Source organism: Hyaena hyaena, unplaced genomic scaffold (genome assembly GCF_003009895.1).
Source record: "Hyaena hyaena isolate Hyena2069 unplaced genomic scaffold, ASM300989v1 scaffold_44, whole genome shotgun sequence".
NCBI lineage: Eukaryota > Metazoa > Chordata > Mammalia > Carnivora > Hyaenidae > Hyaena > Hyaena hyaena.
Window position 1 is genome coordinate 3,775,794 of NW_024080676.1, and position 26,599 is coordinate 3,802,392.

The 26,599-nt window shown below is 36.2% G+C and overlaps 1 protein-coding gene and 1 non-coding gene across 7 annotated transcripts in view; both read left to right on the forward strand.

The window, feature by feature from the left end:
* ZNF518A (zinc finger protein 518A) overlaps positions 1 to 26,599 on the forward strand; it is a 58,505-nt gene that overhangs the window by 12,317 nt on the left and 19,589 nt on the right. For 3 of the 6 annotated variants that reach the window (XM_039230163.1, XM_039230164.1, XM_039230165.1), the window contains exons 3-6: positions 6,022 to 6,172; positions 9,361 to 9,410; positions 9,933 to 10,056; positions 10,205 to 16,795. In XM_039230163.1, coding sequence (XP_039086094.1) covers positions 10,327 to 14,784 — 4,458 coding nt within the window. In that variant the 5' untranslated portion in view covers positions 6,022 to 6,172; positions 9,361 to 9,410; positions 9,933 to 10,056; positions 10,205 to 10,326 and the 3' untranslated portion in view covers positions 14,785 to 16,795. Of the gene's footprint in view, positions 1 to 6,021; positions 6,173 to 9,360; positions 9,411 to 9,932; positions 10,057 to 10,204; positions 16,796 to 26,599 lie in introns of those variants that run through there. The other 3 variants (XR_005528075.1, XR_005528076.1, XM_039230166.1) reach the window with 3 other exon arrangements.
* On the forward strand, positions 8,403 to 8,505 carry LOC120230637. The gene has a single exon (XR_005528092.1). It is a non-coding gene; the product is annotated as a U6 spliceosomal RNA (small nuclear RNA).

Below are 26,599 nucleotides of genomic sequence, written 5' to 3' on the forward strand. Positions count from 1 at the left end.
TTCAGTTATCTCTGTAGAAAAAATTTGATGACTCAGGGAATGAAATTATTAAACAAAATAATGACTAATTACATTAGTTTTTCTATTTGTGTAATATGACAAGCTGGTTACAGTTATATGTTAAGTTACAAATGGGGCAAAGCTAAAATCAGAATTTTTTAGTTCTTTGTTTGCTGTTTAAGCAACTTGAATGTAATGAAGAGCATACAGATTCTTCCTTTTTATACCATTTCAATAAAGCCAAAGACTGTAAAATGTCTTTGCTTTTTAATCTGTCGTAGACAGCAAACAAAGCTCTTAAGAATGATGCTTTTTGATTTACTCTATTCAGATGTTCTTTATCTTTGGCATCTTACTTTGGGAATCATCTTTTTATAAATATCTCTGTGTGATTCTTAACCTATGCTAACATTGCTAGTTCTCTGGTTCCTTACTCTTTATGTGGATTGTCTCTTAGTCCTCTAATTTTCCAGCTTCTATTTTTACTGTCTCCAGTATATCTTGCTTTCTAGTAGCATTCTAATAATATTTCTAAAATAGTGCTTTTATAACTTCTCTCTGCTCATGGGCTAGCCATAGCTCTTGGTTACCTTTCATTTCAAGTTCAAATCTGTCCTCTGTAGTCTGTTCTCACTTAACCTCCCTATTATACATTTTTCCTGTGATCTAGATCCTGCAGTGAAATGAGAGAAAAACGCTTTTCTTCCAGTGCTACTCCATTTTTCTGGTCTGGATAGCCTTTGCTCCTTTCTTGCAAGTTTAAGTCCTTTCCTCTTTAAAGGATCTTTACAAAACCTACCTTTCTGTGAATTAAATGCAGTCAACATTGATCTATCAACTTAATGCCTTAAGAGTCTTTAGTTACAAGTAATAAAACTAGGGTAAGCTGAAAAGGAGGAATTATTTGAAGGATACAAGATTTCCTAGAATTCAAGGGCAGGAATAGATGCAGGCTGCAGTAAAGACTTGTGGTAGTAACATTGCTCTCTTGGTTTCACTCAGGAGTACTTATGAAAGCTGATGATTCTCTGCTTGCTGTTTGGGTAGATCTGCCTTTTCCTATGCCATGCTGTCATTCCCTAAAAGAAATTAACCTGTTGTCAGTAGTTTGGGAGGTATCTTTCTATAGATTGTCTATGCTTATACAAACATACCCTCATACTATCTTTCCTCCTGACATGAAAATGGGGATCTTTCCTCCTAATTTAAAAATATACTATATGCCTTCATCTGCAACTTCCTTTTTTAAAAATGAAAAAAAAAATCACAATGAAATCAATTCAGTACATAAACCTTTTTGTTTATAATGTTTTCATGTGGATGGATATTCCATAATTAATCATTTTCCTACAAATGAACATTTAAGTGATACTGATATATATGTTGTACTTTTATTTATGTAGGATAGATTGTTAAAAGTGAAGTTTATGGGAGTATACTTAGATAATGTGTAGGAAGTTTATTATTTTCAAGGAAAATATAAATTGCCTAAAGTGACACAAGCAGTGGAAACCCTGAAGAGCCCAGAAACTGTAGAAGAGCTTGCAAAGATTAGAAGACCTAAGATCTAAAGAGGTACCAGGCCCACATGGTATTTTTGGTGCAGTCATGTAATTTTAAGGAGTAGGCAGTTTTCATGTTTAGTGAAGTAATCTCAGAGGAGATTTTACATATTCTCCATAATGCCAGCATCAAAACTATTAAAGATAGCAGAAAAGAAAATTCTGAATAAAATTTTGACAGATTAAAGACAGTACTTTATTAAAGAATAATTTGCCTAACTAATGTAAAAACAGTTCAACATTATACTGCCTGTTCATTTCATTGTATAGTATACAGGTTTCCTTCACTGTCTGAAAAAAGTGTGTTCCTGTGCCATTCATTTATGTGGAAAAGCTTCAGTGTTCTCAGACCCAAAGAATAGCCTTAGTCTTAGGCTTTTCTGATATCTTAGGGCATATCTTGTTGGTGGAGGCACAGAATAATTGAGATAAAAGCACAGATACTCAGGACACAGTTCAAAGCTGTGGCCACTTGGTGCTGACATGTTGAATTGTAGTTCCTGGGGAAGGAGCTTGCTTGGTGGTCCACTCACTGCTGGGGTGTGTGCTGCCTCTGTAACAGATTGCTGCAGAACTAAGGCTGAACACTGTTTCTGCTCTTCACCTTGTTTTGTAAAACCAGAAATCCTCTTTGGATGTCTTGGTTAGCAAAAACGTACTAACGTAGGTCTTGTAAGTGAAGTGGCATAATGCACACTTCTGAAAAGTGAACTTTCAGAAAGCAGGTGATACCTGTATAGAAAAAAAGTCAAATTTAGATCATTATAATTTTTCCTATTTATTTTTTTCTTTTTAAAATGTTTGAATTTGTTATTTTTCTGTCTTTTTTTTTTTAATAGTGTACTGAGGTCAGGAAGCATATTAGTTGATCACCATTTGTTTTCTATATACAGTACATAAAACTTTTAATTTGTATAACAACACTGCATTAATAACTGTTAATCTGGTAGTGCCGGCTTTTTTACTTACTTTTTTAGGTAACATGGCTCACAAATTAACTGTTAAATAAGCAAAAAATTACTTCGATAGCATGAATTTATATACCCTGAGTGACCTCTAATAGCATAATTTTTTATTTCTTGAGCATTATGTTCGCCTCTAACTTTATGACTATTCTACAGTCTTTTCTGTAGAGGTGTGAGTCGGTACTTGTGTACTGATGTGAGGAGTATGGTGTTGAATGATACCTATTTTGTTTTGATTTCCACCCTTTACTGTCCACATTCCTCAATTTTGTGCTGGCATCAGGTTTGTTCAGAAAAAACTCAGTTGGTTTACTGCAGAATCACTTGCTTTGAGAATTTCAAAAGTTTCGTGGCTTCATGCTACTTTTTGATAACGTTTCATAACAGTGTGGTCTAGAAGCAAAGAGGCCATTTTCTTTACATCTAAATGTAAGCTGTTTGCTTGTGCTGTCATAAGGAAGTATGCCAGTGTGGAGGCCACAGTGATCCAAGGACGACATTTTAAGAAACAGTGACTTAAGGGGGTGCCTGGGTGGCTTAGATAAGCGTCTGACTTTTGCTTAGGTCATGATCTCGCGGTTCGTGGGTTCGAGCCCCGCGTCGGGCTCTGTGCTGACTGCCAGCTCAGAGCCTGGAGCCTATTTCAGAGTCTGTATCTCCCTCTGTCTCTGACCCTCCCCCGCTCATGCTGTCTCTCTCTGTGTCTCTCTCTCTCCTAGAAATAAAAAAAATAAATAAAAAGAAACAGTGACTTAAGGATGACTGGTAATCACTATAAACATTTTTATGTGTGTATTCTTTTTTTTTTTTTTTCTAATGTTTCTTATTTATTTCTGAGAGAGAGAGAGACAGTGCGAGCATGGGAGGGTCAGAGAGAGGGAGACACAGAATCCGAAACAGGCTCCAGGCTCTGAGCTAGCTGTCAGCACAAAGCCTGACACGGGACTTGAACCCACGAACCGTGAGATCATGACCTGAGCTGAAGTCGGCCGTCCAAATGACTGAGCCACCCAGGCGCCCCTTATGTGTGTATTCTTGACTTTTTTACTATGAGTTTGTGTGGGTCCATGTCTGTTCTCTATATACGTATCAATTTTTGAACAAATTAAATCCCAATATGTCTATTGTTTTTCTTTTTTTTTATTGAATGCATCTTTGATCTCTTCCTATTAATAATTGTAGGTTTACAATATTGTTTTTAGAATTGAATAATATTCCATTGAATGAAAATATTATGATTTATTATATTTATAATCTTTTTTTAAGTTATTTATTTTGAGAGAGCATATGTACACACACAACTCAGGGAGGGACAGAGAGAGGGAGAGAGAATCCCAAGCAGGCTCCACGCCGTCAGCACAGAGCCTGATGTGGGGCTTGATCCCACAAACCATGAGATCGTGACCTGAGCCAAAATCAAGAATTGGACACTTAAGCAACCGAGCCACCTGGGTACCCCGTGAAAATACCATAATTTATTTACTGGTGGACATTTTGTTATTTTTGATTTTGTGATTTTGTAAGTGATGCTGCAGTGAACATGATTATTACCTTTAAAGGTACATTTCCAGAAGTGAATCAGTAGTTCTATACTTTCTTTCCAGTTGCGTATAGATTTATATTTTCTTGTATGTTAAATATATATACTATTGTGTATATAACTATATATGTAATATAACTGAATTATTATGTTTATAATAATTGTGAATTAATATATACATAGCAAACTGTTCTTTGTAAAGATTGTATCATTAGTATATCATAGTGACTCTTTTAATAGAAAATGAAATTTTAAAAATGAAGACGTACAAAATACAAGTCCAAATTTTAGATTCAATAGATATGAACCTAACTCTGTAAAGTTGCTACAGTAGTTTCTAAATGTTTACTCTCAGTTTCCATACATATGTCATCATGGACTAGTGACAGGTGTTTCATAGACCATTTTTTTAATAGCACAATTTTATTTTAGCCTAGCGGCCAACGTAGAAGGAGGAAAATGTGGCTGGGGTTTGCATGGGGTGGGGTTTGTATTTCATCCATATATGGTCATTGCTTTTGGAATGGTACCCACTCTCTTACCTGTGTCTGATGTTCCCTATTTAAGAGATTGTGTTTACGTTTTGTAGAGAGTAAACTGCTGCTGTGGTGGGGAATAGCAGTTACCTAGCCTGGAGTGAGAAAGGGAATCTTGGCATCTAACGAGGACTCAAGCAGCTTTCTCCACATTTCTGTTCATTGTAGTTTTCTCCTCCCTCTACCCATTTCATAGTTACTTGGTACTGCCAGTTCCTAAGCCTTTCAAAGATTCAGAGTGTAAAATAGGTTAGTTCTTAGCTTTCCTCACGGTCTATCTCAGATTCAGTTTTCTTGGGTCTGCAGGATCATTTACTAATTTTTCTGCTTTCCAGCATCTAGGAATTTGTTGCTATCATCATGTCTCCAGTTTCCTATTAATTTTTCTTTAAGGACTCCTTAAATATTTGTCATGTTATAAATGTTCTCCTCCTCCAGTCTTTTTTGCTTTACTTAACTATATTAACAAAATATTTACTTTTATTTCTATTTTGTAGATTTTGTTGACAGATATTTCTTCTATAACACATTATTTCTTTTTTTTAGTCCTTTTTTTCTGGTTGAAATTTGATTTTGTTGAAGTATTTACTTGAAACTTCGTTCCAGAAAGAGTATATATGTAGTATATTCTCTAAATAATTTTGCACATCTAAAATTGTGCTTTTCCCTCATTGAGTTTTATATTCTCTTCTCACTGATAATCTTTGGCATTTGAGGAACCTTTGATTTTGAAAATTCAGGCCTTTAAAAAAAAAACCCAAAAACTCAAAAAATTATTTTCTTGTTTTCAAAATTATTTCTCTCCTATATACTACTTTGTTCTCTCTTTTATGACAGTATGTTCTTAGTTTTCTTTTTTTGGTATATTATTTCAAGTCTTACTAAAATTGCTAATTGCCACTTGATTCTTCCTCTTTAAGCCTTCTCCTTTTTCCTGAAGTAGTGGCTTTCATGTAGTTACTATTTTTCATTGCTAAATGGGGCAATGAGGAAGGGTTTCTCAGTGTTCAGATTATTTTCTCTATTTTGAGCTGCTGCATAGTGATGTTTGTGCCTAGTCCCCATTTTTTTGAGAGAGAGAGAACCTTAAGCAGGCTCCACACTCAGTGTAGAGCCTGACGCGGGGCCTGATCCCACAACCCTGGGACCATGACCTGAGCCGAAATCAAGAGTCAGATGCGTACCCACCTTAAGCACCCAAGTGCCTAGAGATGAATTCTTTAGGAATGAACCAATTTTTTTTCAGTTTTTTTAGTTGTAAGGAGGTGGAAAGTTAATGAATTTTTTTCCTGACAGCTTAGAGATAATTTACTTATGTGAATAAAGGACAGAACTGTTAAACAGAGAAAGCTAGGCATGGATAGAGGAAGATTTATCTTTGTTCAGAAATAATTTTCTCTTTATAACTTTCCCAACAGCTGGTGCTAGCAACTCCCAACTCGGCCCCTGGACTCCGCTCAAAACTCCGGATTCATTCTCTTCCTTCCCATACCTCAGCCTGAGCTTTCTGTCTCCCCAAAGGGTACCACATGATCTTCCTCTCAAGTTCTCACTTCTTCGAATCCCAAGGTATGTAGGGAAGGAGTAGGCCGAATTCTCTCCTTTACTTTCCTACTTAGGACATAGTAGATGCTTATTATATGTTCATTAAATGCATGTTCCCTAGTGAAATTCCTCTTTGAGAGTGGTGGTTGGCAGTGAATTAACATTTGTTTTCACTCTCCTCTCTGGACTCTATCTTAGCAAACACCTTGCAATATGCGTATGGAATGTTTTTCTAGTTTCTTGTCATTTTGTAGGACTTTCTTTATTATATTTTTCAGTTTGTGTTCTAGTGAGCAATTGGAAGAAGGAAATCAAATGGCATAAGTTGCCACCCTGATACAGGAAACTCTCCAGGTTACTTGAAAGGGCCAGGCACACTTTATGCAAATAGTATTATTTCAAGGCTTGATGGGATGTTGGCTAAGTCTTATGAGGTATTAATATGTAGAGAGAGGACAGTAGTTTAAAGGGGAAATTTAAAATCAGTAATCTTTGTTGGTAAGGTAAAGCTTGAACTGTAATGAAAAGAGCATTAACCTAGTAGGTTGGAAGATTAAAATGATAATAAAATTCCTCATTCTTTTTTTTATGTTATCTGAGATGTTCCCAACACACAATACATTTTCGCCAATAAGTGGTAACCATATTGTAATTTGCTACCAGGTGCCATCTTTGATTGCTTCCACATACTTAGGTTGAACATAGTTGAAGACAAATAGATTTTCTGCATTTCAAATTCAAAGGTGAAAAATCCCAAATTACCTAAAATATACAAACTCCCCTAGTACACTTTTATATATGCCATACGTTAAATATAAAAAATATTGATATTTAGTATTAATTACTTAACAGTTACTAAACTTCAGTAAAAGCTAAGTGGATTTCTTTTTTTTTTTCTAATTTTTTAAAAATGTTTTATTTAATTTTTGAGAGAGAGAGAGACAGAGCATGAGTGGGGGAAGGGCAGAGAGAGAGGGAGATACAGAATCCGAAGCAGACCTCAGGCTCCAAGCTGGCAGTACAGAGCCCGACATGGGGCTTGAACCCATGAACCGTGAGATTGTGACCCGAGCTGAAGTCGGATGCTTAACTGAATGAGCCACCCAGGGGCCCCGTTAAGTGGATTTCTTAATAAGATGGTCCCTTTTATTAACATTTTGCCTGTGAGGAAAGGACATGCACTTTAATGGATGAACTTTGTGAACTCTATTTTGGCTGCCATGTATACCACTTAATTGTTTCCTTTTCTTTGTGTCCTGGACCGATGAGGTTGCTGAATGGTCAACTCTGAACAAGCAGTGTATTAATGTATGTGTCTTGCCTCTTCCTTCAGATTGTAAGCTGTAGTAGGGTAGGGACCATGTTTTTGAATCTTTCCACAGCACCCATCAAAATGCCTCACAATCGTAGTTGGTATTTTTAGTAAGTGTTGGTTGATTGAGTTATTTAAAATTTTATTTTTAAACTGGTCAGAGTCTGGGGTATGTGTTATAAGAAAAATTTTAAGTTGTGTAGATATTTTGAAATATAATTGATGATATTTAGAAATATTATCAATTTTTAGCATTACATATATAATTTTGGATGCACGTACTTATTACTGCAAGAAACAATTTGCCTTTTGTAATAAAACCCACGATATAGTCTCATTGATTATATTTATAATAGAAAGGCTTGAGTATGGATAATCCAGAGTGACCATAATATGGTATTTAGGCAAATGGAGAAGAATTATTATAGGTGTTCTTATTTTTTTAAAGTGGTTTTTATTTATTTTTGAGAGAGAGAGAGAAAGACAGCGTGAGAAGGGGAGGGTCAGAGAAAGAGGGAGACACAGAATCTGAAACAGGCTCCAGGCTCTGAGCTAGCTGTCAGCCCAGAGCCCATTACAGGGCTCAAACCCACGAACCGTGAGATCATAACCTGAGCTGAAGTCGGCCACCCAGGCGCTCATAAAGGTGTTCTTGAAAGTTGCACATGTTTGAATCTCACCCTCAGATTCTAGTATGGTGAAAACTCCATGGGTGATTATAATGCTGGTCACTGTTGAGACTGTGACTCTGTAGGAAGTCTCAGTTGGTATAGAATATCCACCAGGTGTTATTAACTTTCTTCTGGCCATTTATTAGTTTTTTTTATTTTTGAAGGAAAAGTTTTTACATTGAGCTTTAAATAATATAGTAAGTTTTTAGCAAAAATTTTAATAATTTACTGAGTTAGACACAGTACGTAAACACATTTAGGAAACCAGTGTGTGCTTTGGCAGCACTCACACTAAAATTGGAACAAAACAGAGAAGATCAGTGTGGTCCGTGCACAAGGATGATACACAGAGTCATGAAGCATTCCGTAGTTTGTGCATTCCTAAGTGTCCTACCAACCAATGCAGATTAACTCCAAGGAAATGATACGAGTCAGAAGACAGCATGTGGTACTGAATAATGAAATTATGATTTTTCACTATTAAAAAAAATTCAGTAAATTGGTATCCTGTTCATGAATTTATTATCACCTTAGTATTTATATATTTGGAGACTATTAAAGAATGTACTTTTTAGACCCAACCAAAATTAAGTGTGAGAAATATTAAAAGAGTCTCTTAATATGTAAAGTAATTTCTTTTATTTATGTTTTCTTAATAAAGGACTTCTGAAATAGTAATGTTTCTTGTTACTTAGATTAATTGAAAACATTTTTTTATGTTTTCATTTATTTGATCTCTTTGTCCAACATGAGGGTTGAACTCACAACCTCGAGATCAAGAGTTGAATGCTCTTGCAACTAAACCAGCCAGGTGCCCCTAAATGAATTGAAATTTAAAGCTGAGACCTTTAATAGACATTATGGGTGAAACTCAGTGTGATTTATACTTTATTTTCTTTAGCTTATCTAATCTTCTCTATTATTCATAATATATAAGATCACAAAAGTAAGAAAATACAATTTTTCTAATATACATTTTGATATTTTACTGAACCTTCAGTATTCAGATTCCATCCAATCTCAGCAATATATTATCATGTCTTATTACTTTACTATTTTTTATACCTTTGCAGTTTGACTCATAATGTGTCATTCCATGGTAATCACAGTAATGATAGCTACAATTTGTATAGCACTTTATAGGATACTGTTACATATATTTTCTTATTTAATCTTTACAACAACCCTGTGAAAGGTGAAGTAACTCATTTTTTTTTTTCACTTTATAGATGAAGAAACGAAGACAGAGATTGAGACTTGTCTAGAGTAACACAAACCAGTAAGTGTTGGAATTAATGGAGGCAGGTAGTAATGGGTGCATTTTCGTATGCCAGGGGCTTTCCTTGCTGCCATCTACCTGGGTTCTAGGGACAAAGAGCCAAGGTGGTCAGGAAACAAAAAGGTAGTAGATAGACTTTAGTCGTACCCCAGCAAAATGTGCTACCCCTTTTAATTTCCTTTTATTATTCTTTACCATTTAGTAGTAATAACTTGAAAGAGCACGTAATGTCTTTTTGTTGTTGTTGTTGTTAGATAAATGAAATTTATTTTAAACATAAGTTATCCCTGAGGCATGTAGGAAATAGGAAATCTGGAAGGAAGTATGTTGAATATCTCCCAGGGTGGTAGCTATAGGGTCAGCTAAGGAAGTGAGAAAGTTAATAGTACATGTGTATAATGGGAACTTAAATTTTCATGGCTCTCATTAAGATTTTTAAAATCCTGTTTAAAGATTGTAATGTCAATTTCATATAACAATCTTAGAGCTTAAAGGTGCTTATCCAGTTGTGGTTTTCTTTAGATTACAAAACTGAGGTGCATAGAAGTTGAAGCTTGCCTGGTGCCCCACAGAGCAGCTGCAGGTATAGTGCGTAGCTGCTGACTTCCCGATTAGCACCATCTCTACTTCCAAATCTTACTTTTTGGTAAGCTGTCATGATAGTACTCCAGTCTTCTATCTCTTTTTTTTATGTGTTTGATCAGCATTGCCATTTTATATCAAAATGAACTTTAAAATTAATGAAATTTACTGATGCTAATGTGATGAAAATTCAATTCTCTGTTTGATTTCAGGTGAGTTAATGTGGGAAAAATCCTCGTGTTTTGAAGATGTCTCGCCACAGTATTGTTTCCTGTTTAAATTACAAGTAGCTTCAGTGTTTAGAGAAAATAGAAATTGGGGTTTTTGTTAAATCATGCCATCTGAACAGAAACAGTTATTTTTTGATGAAAAACAAACTATTTTAAGAAAAGATTATGATGTGAAAAATGAGATAGTTGATAGTATCAGATCAATGCTTAGGCCAAAAATTTCAGAAAGTAGTTTTCATTATGAACTAAAAAATGTGAAAATTGATTTGCCGAAGATAAATATTCCAAATGAAGTCTTTTTGAAACATGAAGTTGACAAATACAGAAAGTTATTTCAGCGTCAACCACAGACTGCAAGAAAATCTATCAGTATAAGGAGTATAAGTTGTGTAGAAGAGTGTATGCTGCTCCATAAGTCTGAGAGAATTGAAGAAGAAGGTTTAAAAATGTCAGCAAAAATACTCAATTTCAACTGTTTAAAATGCCGAGATAGCACTCGATATAGCCCAAATGATTTGCAGAAACACTTTCAGATGTGGCACCATGGTGAATTACCTTCATATCCTTGTGAAATGTGCAGTTTTTCAGCAAATGACTTCCAGATATTTAAACAACACAGACGGACACACAGAAGCACTTTAGTAAAATGTGACATTTGTAACAATGAGAGTGTGTATACTTTATTAGACTTGACAAAGCATTTTACATCCACACATTGTGTTAATGGTCATTTTCAGTGTGAAAAGTGCAAATTCTCCACCCAGGATGTTGGCACATTTGTTCAGCACATTCATAGACATAATGAAATCCATTATAAATGTGGTAAATGCCATCATATATGTTTTACCAAAGGAGAGCTTCAGAAGCACCTTCACGTTCATTCTGGTACATTTCCCTTCACTTGTCAATATTGTAGCTATGGTGCCACTAAGAGAGAGCACCTCGTGAGACATGTTATAACTTTGCACAAAGAACACTTATATGCGAAAGAAAAACTGGAAAAAGACAAATATGATAAAAGGATGACAAAGACTTCAGCAGGACTTAAGCTGATACTGAAAAGATACAGAATAGATGCATCAAGGAAGACATTCTGGAAACGCAAGAAGATCAACAATGGAAGCGACAGAAGTATAGAAAAAAACCCTCAAATGCTAAAAAAACTGAACAGAACACAAGCTAAATCTGAAGACCAGAGCCATCTTGTTCAAGAGCATTTAAATGAAGAAAAGGATGAAAGACCACACTGTGCGAATAATGATAAACCTGCTGAGTTAGAGTCAGAGAAGCCAACTCTTCTGTCCACTGGGCAATGTAATAGAGCTGAAGAGGGATCAAATTCTACTCTAGGTTTCTTAAAGACTGCTGTACAAGGACCTACAGTGTTAATGGTGAAAAATAATAGAATAACAATTCCTGCTAACTATAGTGCTGATTTTATGGGTTTTAAGATGGTGGATGGAAAACAACATATTGTAATAAAATTGTTGCCTACCAATAAACAAAATTTATATTCACCAGGCTCACAGTCAGATGCTACAAAGGATGGTACTGCCAGTTTGCAGCCCCAGACTCTGGACACTACTGGATTTTTAGCAGGAGTAACAACTGAGTTAAATGACACCATTTATATGAAAGCAGCTACTCCGTTTTCGTGCTCATCTCCTATACTTTCAGGGAAAGTAACATCAGAAAAAGAAATGGCTTTGGTGTCTCAAACAGGTAATATGCTTCAAATGGTGGATGATGAAAAAGGTGTGTCGTCTTTGTCAGCATCAGAATTGGTTACAGCATCAGTGAATTTGACCACAAAAGTTGAAACAAAAGATAATATTGATCTATGGGGAAGTTATATTCCTGAGAGTCACCCTGAGATACCAGGTGCTACCATTAAAAGTCCAGATACAGTCAACTCTACTACCAAACAAAATGCACATGGCAGTGGAGATATGCATAACTATTGCATTAATTATGTCAGCTCTGAGTTACCTGTTGAATCTTCCAACCAAGGATCATTACCCTTTCATAATTACTCAAAAGTAAATAATCCTAATAAACGTCGTAGGTTTTCAGGAACAGCAATGTGTGAAAACCCTCAGAAGGAACCTTCATCGAGCAAGACAGTTGTCCAACAGCCAATAAGTGAATCAGTTTTATCACTGGTGAGGAAGGAGAGCTCAAATCCAGATAGCATGTTAGCATCTATAAGCCTTTTAAATAGTAAAGATGGAACTTTAAAAATGCAAGCTGAAATTGAAGAACAATGTGTGTTAGAAAAAGGACAAAACATTGATGGACAGAACTTATACTCCAATGAAAATCAAAATTTAGAGAACATGACTGAAAAATCTAAGTGGGATGGCATTTCTAATGTTGACTCACCTATGATGCCTAGGATCACATCTGTTTTCTCTCTCCACAGCCAACAGGCATCAGAATTTTTGCCACCTGAAGTAAACCAGTTACTCCAGGATGGATTAAAAACAAAATCTGAAGTAAAACAGGACTCTAGTAAGACTCCAGATAAAGTCCTCCCACTTCATTGTGACCAACCATTTCAGAGACCTGAGGGAGAAGGCAAAATAGTTGAATCTTCAAAAGACTTCAAAGTACAAGGCATCTTCCCAATTCCGTCTGGTAGTATAGGGATTAATGTCCCTATAAATGATCTGAATTTAAAGTGCAGTGGAAAAGAAAAACAAAACCTGTCAATATCACAAGATGTGAGAGATTCAGAAAAGACACCTAGAATTTCAGGTATTGGCACATTACTTAAGACTCAGTCAGATGCAATAATAACACAGCAGCTCGTAAAAGATAAACTGCGAGCCACTACACAAAATTTAGGTTCTTTATATAGGCAGAGTCCACTTCTAAATTCAGAACCAAGAAAAGCTATATTTGTTCAGACTCCAAAAGGTGTTTTTGTACCACTGCACATTGCTAACAAGCCTGGATTACATGTTGTTTCAGGAAGACCACTTCCATTGGTTAATACACAAGGTGTACCTGCTTCTTTTCTTTTAAACAAGAAACCTGGGATGATTTTAACGTTTAATCATGGGAAACTTGAAGGTGTTTCCGCTGTCAAAACTGAGAGCGCTCAAGCTTGTGGAACTACAGCTAAGGAACCTTGCAGAACACCTTTCTTAAAGGTGGAACCCAACAGTAATTGTCTGACACCTGCACTTTGTTCCAGCATTGGCAGTTGTTTGAGCATGAAAAGTAGCTCCGAAAATACTTTGCCATTAAAAGGCCCTTACGTTATTAAGACGTCAGCAAGTTCTTCAGTGAAAGCTGTTCCTACTCCTAATGTAGCTTCTGAGCACCAGGGCACCAAGCTGAATATCTTGGAATCAGTAAAACAGCAGAACGAGATTTTTCCCAAACCACCTCTTTATACCCTCTTGCCTGATGGCAAACAAGCTGTTTTTTTAAAATGTGTGATGCCAAATAAGACTGAGCTGCTTAAGCCTAAATTAATCCAAAATAGTATGTATTATCAAAACATACAGCCAAAGAAACCTGAAGGAACACCACAAAAAATATTGCTGAAAATTTTTAACCCTGTTTTAAATGTGAGTGCTGCTAACAATCTGTCTGTAAACAACTCTGCATCCTCATTGCAGAAAGACAAGGTATCATCTAATCAGACTACAGGAGGAGAGCAGAGAGAGCCAGAATCTTCTAGAGATGCCTTACCCTTCTTACTAGATGATATGATGCCAGCAAATGAAATTGTGATAACTTCTACTGCGACATGCCCAGAATCTTCTGAGGAACCTGTGTGTTTCACTGACCGTTCAGACACCAGGGTGTTAAGGTGTAAAACGAATTGTACAATTGAGAGAAGCTTCAATAGAAAAAAAACTTCCAAAATAAAAACTCATGTAAGAAGTAAAGATTCTGAAACTGCCTTTGTACCTAGAAACAGGAACTGTAAACGAAAGTGTAGGAATAGTTACCAAGAACCTCCAAGAAAAAAAGCAACATTACATAGAAAGTGTAAAGAAAAGGCAAAACCTGAAGCTGTCCGTGAATCGTTTGGATTTAGCAGACCGAGGCTTTCAAAAGATGCAGTCAGAACTTTGCGGCTTTTCCCATTTAGTTCCAAACAGCTTGTGAAATGTCCTAGGAGGAACCAGCCAGTTGTAGTTTTGAATCATCCTGATGCAGATGCCCCAGAAGTAGTAAGTGTGATGAAAACTATTGCTAAATTTAATGGCCGTGTGCTTAAGGTTTCATTGTCAAAAAGAACTATTGATGCTTTACTGAAACCAGTTTGTGGTAACGCTTCACAATCAATTTATGATGATTTTTCCAAGAGGCATAAAACATTTAAACCTGTTAGTTCTGTGAAAGAAAGATTTGTGCTAAAATTAACACTCAAAAAGACAAGCAAAAACAATTATCAGATCGTGAAATCTACCTCTGAAAATGTTCCAAAAGCTAAGTTTAACTGTTGGTTTTGTGGTAGAGTATTTGACAATCAGGATGCTTGGGCTGGTCATGGGCAGAGACATTTAATGGAAGCTACTCGTGATTGGAATATGTTAGAATAATTTACTGTAGTTCCCAAGGAAAAGAGAAGTAAAATCATCTTAGAAGAAAACAGTGGGACAAATTACCTTAAGGCAGACATTTTCTACTTTAGTATATACCTAAAATTGGACATTGGAAAGTAGGCTATATTTCCATGGGAGACTAAAAAAGTTTTATGTGTGATATTTGCAAATGCTGTCACTGCACACATAAGTTTTGAAAGAAACTAATCACAGCACAGGTGTACCTTGATTTAGTTTTTTTTTTTTTTTTAATGTGTTCTTGGGAAGTTAGGGCTAAAGAAAATTTTGATAAAGCAGTTTTCCCAATTTAGTTATTTAGGGACTCTTAGTAGAGGGTAACAGCTGACAACTCCATTCCCTCTATTCTTCCACCAGCCTTAGGAGTCTGGTAAGTGTAGCTCCTCTGAAGATGGAGAGAGCTCTTTTACCAAGGAGCTGAAGGAGTTCCTCGTCATTTGTGAAGATATACTAAGAGAACTTGAGTAAAGAATTTAACTTTACATCTGCTAAATAGAGCTGATTTGAAGGGTATTAGGTTCCTTTGAGTAGCTAACTACAGTTACACCTCTTGATGCTTGAAAAGAGTTTGTGACAAGTAAATCTTTTTTTCTTTTATGCTGTGTCCCACATCAAGGATTGGAATACCCTCCCAAGGTGATTTTCTTTTTCTAAATGGCTGTGTCAAGCACTGCAGTAGATGGGAAGCCTTAAAAGAAGAATTAAACTCTCTTGGTCTAGTTTGAAGTCTAGTGAAAGAACTTGAACATTTTTCTGAATTTAATGATAATCTCCAGTGATTCTCTTGCACAGAACTATGCTTATTTGATTTAAATTGTTTGTCCCTCATAAACCAAATGGCCCATTTTTGACTTGGTTGCCATCCATTTGAAAAGTGGACCATAGAAGCACTTCCAAGGGAATGGCTTTTCTTGAAAATTAAAAATTATTCTACAGAAACCGTATTTTGAAACAAGATTAGCAAAGCAAATCAGACTTTTGCTATTTAATTACTGCTAGGTGTCTGAACATGTACACTTTGAGACAAACCATTTTTGGTATTAGCACCTTTTCAGTATGATTGACAACCCAAAGCAGATTATCTACTGCTTGTTGGCAGTTGAAATTAAGAAACATTAATAGTGGATTCAGTGACAGTGCATAAAATTTCAGGACAGATTCCTAGGGGATGTACCCAGCAGGTAGGGTGTTAAAGTGGATATTTTCATGACAACAACAGAATAATTGACTGAAACTTCACCATGTAAGTTTGGATCAAGTTTTATTGGATCATTGGCTAATGGAGTTCTTGTGTTAAATTACTGTATAATTTTTTGTTATATTGTTACTACAAGTGTTACAACATTTTCATTGACTGAAAATTTCAGGGCTTCTTTTCTGTATATAAGAAAGAATTTAAACCTGTACATATTTTTGTACCTTTCAGTTTGTTATGTAAATTTTGCACAGAAAATTTTTGACATAAAAAGTTTATTTTCTTTCCATTTAGTTCTGTGCATGCACTAATAAAACTGGTTGTTTAATTTAAAAGGAATATGTAAGACTTTACCCATGTTATTTTCTTGGTTTTTATTTCAGATGTAGAATTTTTTTTTTGGGTAAATTCATTTTTCAGGGATTGAACACTATTGTTAGCAAGTGCCTAAAAGATGTGAAACAGTTTACATATGTCAACTGTAACAGTAGGTCCCAAATGGGCCCATTTCCCCAAAAGTTTTATTTTAAAGAAAGCCATACATAGATGCTTCAAGCTATCTTGCTATGCACATTATACATGTACTTTTTTTGTGCAGTTTGTCTACTTTCCTAGTGAAGTATTTTTTGTATAAACCTGTTATAATTGTGTTTCTTAAATTGAGCCTCAGAATGGAGTTGATTGGAAATATACAGTATATATTAATAATGTATATGGTGTTTAAAGAATGATAAGCATTGTTAATTTCTGTAATGAGCATTTTCTTCAATTAAATTTATCTTAAGTTTGTGTTTACACAGTAACTTTTTTTACTGTACTGAAGTCAAATGGGAATTTTATTCTAATGGGAGATAGTTCTATTTCAGAATGGTTTGCTTCCTTATATGCTAGGGAACTATGTCAAATAAAGTGTGGATTTTTTCCCCCAGAATCATAGATGAAATTTTGAAATTTTGTTTGAGAAGGGGGTGACATTTACCATAAAGTTACTATAGATATGCTGAATGCAAAAATCATAAGGAGGCTTATGCTCTTTAGTACCCTAACAGCAATAAAATTGAAATGCTCTGCTGTTATGGGTAGATGTATTATAACTCATTGCCTTCCATGAATAGAAAAGAGAGCAGCAACTATCATGCCAGTGTTTGCAGAATTATAAAAACTTTGGAATAGCCATGCCAGTAAAAATCTATCTAATATTGTGATACATGCTTTTTGCCTTAACATTTTAAAAGTCATTTTAAAAAGCTTCATGTCCCAGATACTCTAGTTAGCTCCTTTTCTGATTTGCTAGGTTATTCTGAAGAAGGCACACTTTCTTGGAACCTCTCTATTGCCAGAGTGGAAAATCCAAATCAAAACCCTCCATCCTTTCTTTTCTCCTAGCTGAAACTGAACTAAAGATTGTTCCCTAAAATAGGAATATCCAGTACTTTGAGGTTGTGACTACAACTGGAAGGGTTTTATTTTTGCAGTCCAACTTCTTGGTCAGGAAATTGTTTCATTTTTTCCTACTTGTCCATCTCCATGGAAATGAGCCTCTCTGGTATTCGATTGAAAAAATAGTTTAACTTTCAAAGAGTTTACCTTTCTATCTTACTAAGCACTCAGTGTATTGAAATGTGAATATATATATATATATATAAATGAAAAATGTGGTTTTGTTACGGGGTCAGCAAAGTTGATCAGTAAAGGGTAAGTTAAGCTAGCAAATAACTTAGGCTTGCTTTGTAGTCCATTTAGTCTCTGTCATAACTTCTTAAAGAGCCATGAGCTAAATCTGGCTGCCAAACTGTTTACTAACCCTTGCTATAGTTCTCTCAAATCTTAGAGTGGGATTTTTATTTTATTATTATTATTTTTTTTTACAAATAGTTTATTGTCAAGGTGGTTTCCATATAACACCCAGTGCTCATCCCCCCAAGTGCCCTCCTCTGTGCCCATCTCCCCCCTCCCCCCACACACCTATCCGTCCTCAGTTTGTTCTCAGTATTCAAGAGTCTTTCATGGTTTGCCTCTCTCCCCCTCCGCCACTGTTTCCCTCCTTTTTCTCCCCCTTGGTCATCTGTTAAGTTCCTCCTAATCCTACTATACTTGCAAACATGGTATTTGTCCTTCTCTGCCTGACTTATTTCACTCAGCATAACACCCTTAAGGTCCATCCATGTTGCTACGCATGGCCAGATTTCATTCTTTCTCATTGCCATGTAGTATTCCATCGTACAGATAAACCACATCTTCTTGATCCATTCGTCAAATGATGGACACTTAGGCTCTTTCCATGTTTTGGCTATTGTTGAGAGTGCTGCTATGAACATTGGGCTACATGTGCCCCTGTGCATCAGCACTCCTGTATCCCTTGGGTAAATTCCTAGCAGTGCTATTGCTGGGTCATAGGGGAGTTCTGTTGTTAACTTTTTGAGGAACCTCCACACTGTTTTCCAGAGGGGCTGCACCAGTTTACATTCCCACCAGCAGTGTAGGAGGGTGCCCGTTTCTCCACATCCTCACTAGCATCTAGAGTCTTCTGATTTGCTCATTTTAGCCATAGAGTGGGATTTTTAAAGTTAAAAACAAATTTGGTGCAGTTTTTTTGTGATGTACACCAGCTGTATAAAAGTTACAAAATATAAAAACTAAAATATACATATAAAGTTACCAATGTAGATGTGTTTAAAAGTGAAGAAAATGTAAATGAAGAGAATTGGTGGGTAAAATAGACGGGTCATCTGTGCATAAAGGGTACTGTAATTTATGGAGGGTTTAATGAGATCAAACAGTTGCTGTGAGAATTTATGTTCAGGTTAGGTGAGAAATACTAGTTCTTTAAGTGATTTGAAATAGCGGTTAAGAAAAGTATTAAGATTCTTGGGGTGGGAGAGAATGGAGGTGAGGTGAAAACTATTACATACAGCTGAATTACTGATTTTTTTCCATTTTTGTTTTGGTTTTTATTTTTCACCATTGACATCTGCTTATTTATCTTGGGATTGGTCCCATTTCCGTCGGGGTATTGACTCTGTTCCTTACTTTAGCAATTTGCTAGCATTCTTATTTTCAACAAAGTGCCTTGACTCCATTTTGGATCTTATCTGGTGAAACTTACTGGGGGAGTTTTCAGGGCATTATTTGTTGCTAGTTAAGAATAGCATTAGCAGGGGCGCCTGGGTGGCTTAGTCGGTTAATCCCTTAGGTCATAATCTTGCCGTTCGTGGGTTCGAGCCCCGCGTCAGGCTCTGTGCTGACTGCCAGCTCAGAGCCTAGAGCCTGTTTCAGTCTGTGACTCCCTCTCTCTCTGACCCTCCCCTGCTCACGCTGTCTCTCTCTCTCTCTCTCCTAGAAGTAAATAAAAATATTTTTTAAAAAAAGCTTCCTCATCTTTAAAAAAAAAAAAATAGCATTAGCAGAAAAATTTCCCAATAATGCAGAGTTGAAATAGGATCAGCTTTGTTGATTTTAGTGTTCGTTGATTTAAGTATGTTCCTAATTGTACAATTGAGAAGTAGTATCTTGGAAGAGGTGTTTGACAAAGTTTTCCTTGAATTATTTGCTTTTAGTTCCGTCTTTTGAGCTTCTGTTAATAAGTGTCCCCAATTTAAGAATCTTCTTTAAAAAAATACATATCATTATTATGACGTTGTAAACATTTGAGTAAAAAGTGTAGGAAGAATGTTAATATGTACATCAGTTTCAGAAATCATGATTTTGTTTTAGTCAATGCCAAGAATGTACTTACATAAAAATGCTGATTCCTAGTAAAGTCATTTTTAGTATTTTCCTTAAAATACTATCTTCCTTAAAATACTTCAGAGTCCTTTAACCAAAAGTGAAGATAATGTTCAGTTTGTGACTGAAACTGCTTCTTTCAGTTAAGGTGCCTGTTATCAGTTATTTCATAGATTATTGCTAATGTAAAAAGACATGCAAGCAAAATGAAAAACTTGGATAGAGACCAAAATACTATTTACAAATGACTTCATTTCAATATTTTGAAAATCCGAAGGAGTGCACTGGAAATTAGCTTTTTTGAACACTTAATAGTAATCAATTGCAAAATAACAAAAGACCCATTTAGGGGCGCCTGGGTGGCTCAGTTGGTTAAGTGTCCGACTTCGGCTCAGGTCATGATCTCACTGTTCGTGGGTTTGAGCCCCGCATTGGGCACTGTGCTGACAACTAGCTCAGATCCTGGAGGCTGTTTCAGATTCTTTATCTCCCTCTCTCTCTGACCCTCCCCTGCTCACGCTGTCTCTCTCTCTCAGAAATAAATAAAACATTTAAAAAAATTAAAAGACCCATTTATGGTAAGAGCCACAAAATAATAAATTTAAAAGCTGTGTGAGGTTGCTGAAGGAAAACCCACAAAACCTAACTGGGAGATACACAGTATCTCTGGGGATGTGTTTAAATATATTCCTGTTTGGTACGTCCCATTTTCCACACAGGTGTCCCACAAGAGGCTTATATCAAGTGGAGACGGCAGCCAGTTAGTTAGTGGCGCCCATTGTACCAGTCTCAAATCCTGCAGTGTAAGGAGAATCAGAGCAGGCAGCTACTCTTACTGTGCAAGTCCCCGTTTCCCATACAGCTGTGTTGCAAGAGATCTGCTCTGGTGGGGTTGGCATCCAAACGGCAGCTCCTGTCTCCCCTAGCTTCCTGGGAGCAGCAGAGCTATTCTGCGTACATTCAGCAGCTGGTGAACATTAGCAGATTCCATCCTCCCAGGTTCTGGGCTATAGAAGGTCCATACTGAGAGGTGATAGAAGATGGTCTCCCACGTCCTTCTGTAGCCCCTGACACAGCTACTCTGCAAGGAGGAACTAGGAGACATTGAACAAAGAGCCAGTTTCCCATACTCCACCCCACCCCCAACCCAACATGCTCCATAGCACCAAGGTACAGGGGTTCTGTTCAAGGGAGGTTTGAGACACTTCCCATTACCAGAGCCCTAACTTTATCTCGAATAGATTGGAGCAGGTACAAACTGCTGATGTTAAAAACAAAATGTTGAAAACAATAGAACAATAGCTAGCAATAAATGGAGGCTAAGAGTTACTGGTGTTTATGTTCAAGGCTGCAACCACTTAGGAGCAACCAGAGGGAGAACATGTGGGCTACAAGTCCCTGACAGAATGTAGGGCAATCTTATAAACTACCTAGATAGTCAAAGGAGATCCCAGGCCCCATACAGACCCAGTGGTAAGGAGTTTAAATCTCCCTAACTCAAGGGGCTTATGCACAACCTCTTATTAATTAATGGCTGATCATAAAATGATGCTGACTCAGAAGCAACCCCTAGGAAGTCCGGCTTAAAGATAAAACGCTGTGAAGGGATATAAACTTCATGAATTAGTCCAACTTAGTCACTACATAAAACTAGGCCTGGAGTGGAGAGAACTACTATGCAGAGAACCTACAGCATGTTACCTAAAAAGTCCTGTTTTCAACACAACATTATGAGACATTCAAAGAAACGGGAAAGTGTGACACATGGGCAAAAGCAGGCAATAGAAACTTCCTTTGAGGGATACCAGATGTAGAGTAAGTCTTAGGCAGCAATTATAAACATGTTAAAAGACCTAAAGGAAACCAGGTTTAAAGAACTAAAAGAAATGCTGACAGTGACTCATCAAATAGAAAATGGAAATAAAAAGATAGGAAATTAAAGAACTAAATGAAAATTTATGGAGCTGAGAAGTTCAGTAGCCAAAGTGAGACTTTTTTCTAGGGGAGGGGACTCAACAATAGATTTTCACTGTCAGAAGAATGCACAAATCTGAAGATAGATGGAGAGAGATTATGAAATCTGAAGCACAGATGGGAAAAATAGATAAATAAAAACAGTCTTCCTCACACTACATACCCAAAATAGATCATAGGGGCACCTGGGTGGCTCAGTTGGTTGAGTGTCTGCCTTTGGCTCAAGTCATGATCTCACACTTGTGAGTTCGAGCCCCATGTTGGGCTCTGTGCTGACAGCTCAGAGCTTGGAGTCTGCTTTGGATTCTGTCTCTCTCTCTCTGTGCCCCTCCCCAACTTGCACTCTGCCTCTCTCTCTCAAAAAAAAAAAAAAAGATCATAAACCAAAATGTAAGCAAAAAGTAGAAAACTCATGGAAGTAAATACTGTGACCTTTGTTTAGTCAGTCTTCTTAAATATGACACCAAAATCAGAAATGAAAAAATAACAAATAGGCAATTTAAAACTGTATAGAATTTTTATTAGAAGAGGTTATGAGCTGATCTATTTCATCTAGTTTGGCTAGTATCAATTTCAATAATAAAAACTTTGTTCTACATCATTCCTTCCCTCATGCTATTATTATCACAAATTATATCTTTATGAGTTGGGTGCCCATCAGTTATTGCTTTATTCATTTACTGTGTTTTATAATTACCATTATCAGTTCTGCATGTCTTTGTATGGGTTTGAGTTACTATCTGGTGTCCTTTCAGCCTGAAGGACTCCCTTTGGTATTTTTTTGTAGGACAGGTCTGCTAGCAATGTTAATCTGGGAATGTCTTCATTTTTTTCTTCCCCTTTGAAGGGTAGTTTTGCTCCCTATGGAACTGGTTTGCAGTTTTCCGTTCAGCACCTTGACTATATCATCTCACTGCTTCTGGCTTCCATGGTTTCTGTAGAGAAGTCAGCTGTTAATCTTATTGAGGCTCTTGTATATGAGGAGTCACTTCTCTCTTGCTGCTTTCAAGATTCTCCCTTGTTTGCTTTTTTAAAAATAGTTTGATTACACTATGTCTTGGTATACATATGTTTGAAAATGTGGAGTTCCTGGAGTTTCATGGATTTGTAGATTAATATTTTTCAACAGATTTGGGGAGTTTTCTTCAAATATTCTTTTCTATGCTTTCTTTGTCTTCTCTTCTTCTGAGACTCACATTAGGTATATGCATTATGCTTGTTGGCTCTGTTTCTTAGGAGGTCTTCGTTTTTCTTCATTTTTTTTCCTGTTCTTCAGACTGTCAATTGATCTATTGATTGATCTATTGAACTATTGTTCAGTGTCAATTGATCTATCTTTAAGTTTATGGATTCTCTCTTTTGTCAGCCCAAATTTGTTGCTGAGCCTCTCAAGTGACGTCTTCATTTCAGTTATTACTTTTCAACTCTACAATTGAAAGTTCTAGAATTAAAAGTGCTTTTCACAACTTCTGTCTATTCAGGTTCTCTGTTTGGTTGAGACTTACTTTCCTTTTAGTCTTTAAACATGGTTTTATTAAAGTCTTTGCTTAGAAAATCCAATGCCTGGGTTTTCTCAGGATTTCTGTTGATTGCTTTTTCCCCTGTGTATGGGCCATATTTTTTTCTTTCTTTTCATAACCTTGTAATGTTTTGTTGAAAACACATTTAAAATATTATAATGTGGCAACTCTGAAAATCAGATTGTCCACCCCCTCTTCCATCCCAGGGTTTGTTTTTGTTGCTGCTAATTATAGTTGTTGTTTGTCCAGTAACTTTTCAGAATTAATTTTGTAAAGTCTGTATTCTTTGTCATGTGTGGCCACTGAAGTATCTGTTATGTTAGCTTAATGGTCAATGATTGGACACAGATTTCCTTAAACACACAGAATGGAAAAGCACCTAGAGTGTTTTCCAGGGACTCTGTTTTTGTGGTGCATCTCCAACAGTCAGCCAGACAGTTTTCAACTTTGGGCTTTAGCCTCTACTACTTTGACACAGCCTCCAGGTTAGTCAGAGATGACAGCTTTGGGGCTTCTCAGGGCTTTTGTTAGTACACACACAGCCCTGACCATGCATGTTTGTCTTCTAGATTCCTGGGAATATGTTGTAACTTTACGGAAGCCTTATGGACCTCTCATTTCCCAGCTTGTCCTCCCTAGCTTTTTGATCAGTCTGTTGATTGTCTCAAATGTTATCTATCACCTCAGGCAGTAGTAACCAAAACATTGGCCTGTTAATGTTTCAACAGTGCCCCTAGGTAGCAGCTTTAGCTCCAGGCAAGCTTCAAGTCAGACAAAAACCAGTCTTCCAGGAAACCACCAGACTAGTCACAACAAATGATTATAATTCTTTGTGATTGACATCTGTTCTGTCCTGTATATTGCCAGAAATGGGACTTTTATCTTCAGGGCCACCGCTAACGTCATATTTAAAAGTGAAAGACCAAAAACTTTCCCCTTAACATCAGGAACAAGAAAGGATGTCCACTCTCACAGTTTCTATTAAACATGCTGGTTGTTCTAATCAGGGCAATTAGGCAAATAAAAGAAAAAAAAATCCAGATTGGAAAGGGAGAATTAAAAATATCTGTAATTTTAGATGGCATGATTTTACATATGAGAAATCCTAAGGAATCCACTAAAAATTTTATAATCAATACATGAGATCAGCAAGGGTGCAGAACACAAGATCTACAGAAAAATCAATTCTACTTCCATATTGTTAGCAATGAACAATCCTAAAACAAATTGGGGAAAAAAGATCCCATTTATAGTGTCATCTAAAGGAATAAAAATAGATTTGGCAAAAAAAGATGCAAGACTTTTATACTGAAACTGTAAGTCATTGTTGAAAGAAATTAAAGAAGACCTAAATAAATGTAGAAACAGCCTGTGTTCGTGAATTGGAAGACTTAGTATTGTTAAGATGGGAAGATTCCCCAAATTGATCCACAGATTCAACGCAATCCCTGTCACAATTCCAGGTGCCAGTCTTTACAAAAATTGACAAACTGATTCTAAAATTCATGTGAAAATGCAGGGCATTCAGAATAACCAACAGCTAAAACAATTGTGAGAGAAGAATAAAATTGGAAAACTTATTTTTCCATTTCAAAACTTCTACAAAGCTACTGTAATCAAGACTGTTTAGTACTGACATAATAAACATACAGGTCAATGGAATAGAAGTGAGAGTCCAGAAATAAATTCATATATTTACAGTCAATTGATTTTTGACAAGAGAGCCAAGACATTTCAAGGTGGAAGGAATAGTCTTTTAACAAATGTTCCTGGGACAACTGGATATCCATGTGCAAAAGAATGCATTTGTAAATCTACCTCACATCATACTTTAAAGTTAACTCAAAATGGATCAAAGGCCTACATGTTAGAAATAAAACTATGAAAATGATTAGAAACATAGCTATAAATCTCTGTGACCTTGGGTTATAGTTTTTTAAATAAGACACCAAAAACACAGCAATCAAAGAAAAAGTAGATAAGTTGGAATTAATTAAAATGAAAAATTTGAGTTTCAAAGAATTCAAGAAAATGAAAAGAAAACACAGAATGGAAGAAAATATTTTCAAATCACATATCTAATATGGGAAATGTACCCAAAATATATTAAAATAATTGTAATTCAATAGAAAGACAACTCATTTAAAAATGATCAAAGGATTTGAACAGCTATTTCTTCAAAGAAGGTACACAAGTAACTAATAACCACATGAATATATGCTTAACCTCTTTAGTCATTAGGGAAATGCAAATCAAAGCCACAATGAGATAGTACTTCACACTCTTTAAAATGGGAATAATTAAAAAGACAATAACAAGTGCTGGTGACTATTTGGCAAAACTGAAACTCTCATACATTGTTGGTCACAACTTAAAATGGTGCTTAGGAAAATAGTTGGGCATTCCCAAAATGGTTAAATATCGTTATAGTATGACAGAGCAATTCCATTTCTAGATAAATATCCAAAAGAAATGAAGACATTCACTCAAAAACTTACATAAGTGTTTAGAGTGGTATAATCCATAATAGCCAAAAAGTGGAAAACAACTCAAATGTCCTCAAATGATGAATGAAGAACAAAATATGGTATATCTGTATTATATATTATCTAGAGATAAAAAGAAATGGAGTACTGGTACATACTATAGCATGGATGAACCTTGAAAACATGGTACATGAAAGGAGCCAGTCTAAAAGGACCACATATTATGATTCCATTCTATGAAATGTTAAGAGTATCCAAGTTTATAGAGACATAATAGATTAGAAGTGAGCCATGACTGGGATTTAAGGAGAACAGAAAGTGTCTGCTTATAGGTATAGGGTTTTTTTTTCGTTTCTTTTGTTTTGCTTTTTGTTTGGTTTTACTTTGTTCTTAGAGAGCAAGTGCGAGAGGGGGCAGGCGGGAGAGAGAGAGTCCCAAGCGGGCTCTACCCTCAGCACAGAGCCTGGTATGGGGTTCGATCCCAGGATCCTGGGATCATGACCTGAGCTGAAATCAAGAGTTGGATGCCAAACTGACTGGGCCACCCAGGTGCCCCTGGAATTTCTTTTTGATGTGAGAATGTGCTAAACAGATTGTGGTAATGGTTGCACAACTCTGAATATAGTAAAACCCACTGAATCATATAATTTTAAGTGGGTGGGTTTATAGCATGTGAATTGTATCTCAATAATGCCATTAAAATTATCAACTAGTAACAGTTGGTTAACCATTAGAAAGGGGGAATTTGATGCTTTCTAATGGCACAGAAATGGCAAATATAGAAATTACTATTATTTTTAGGACTGAGAAAGAATAAGCAAGGAAGAAACTAAGCACTTAGACTAGGGCTTCTCAACCTGTACTGAGATTCAGACCTTTCTGAAGAGGTTGTA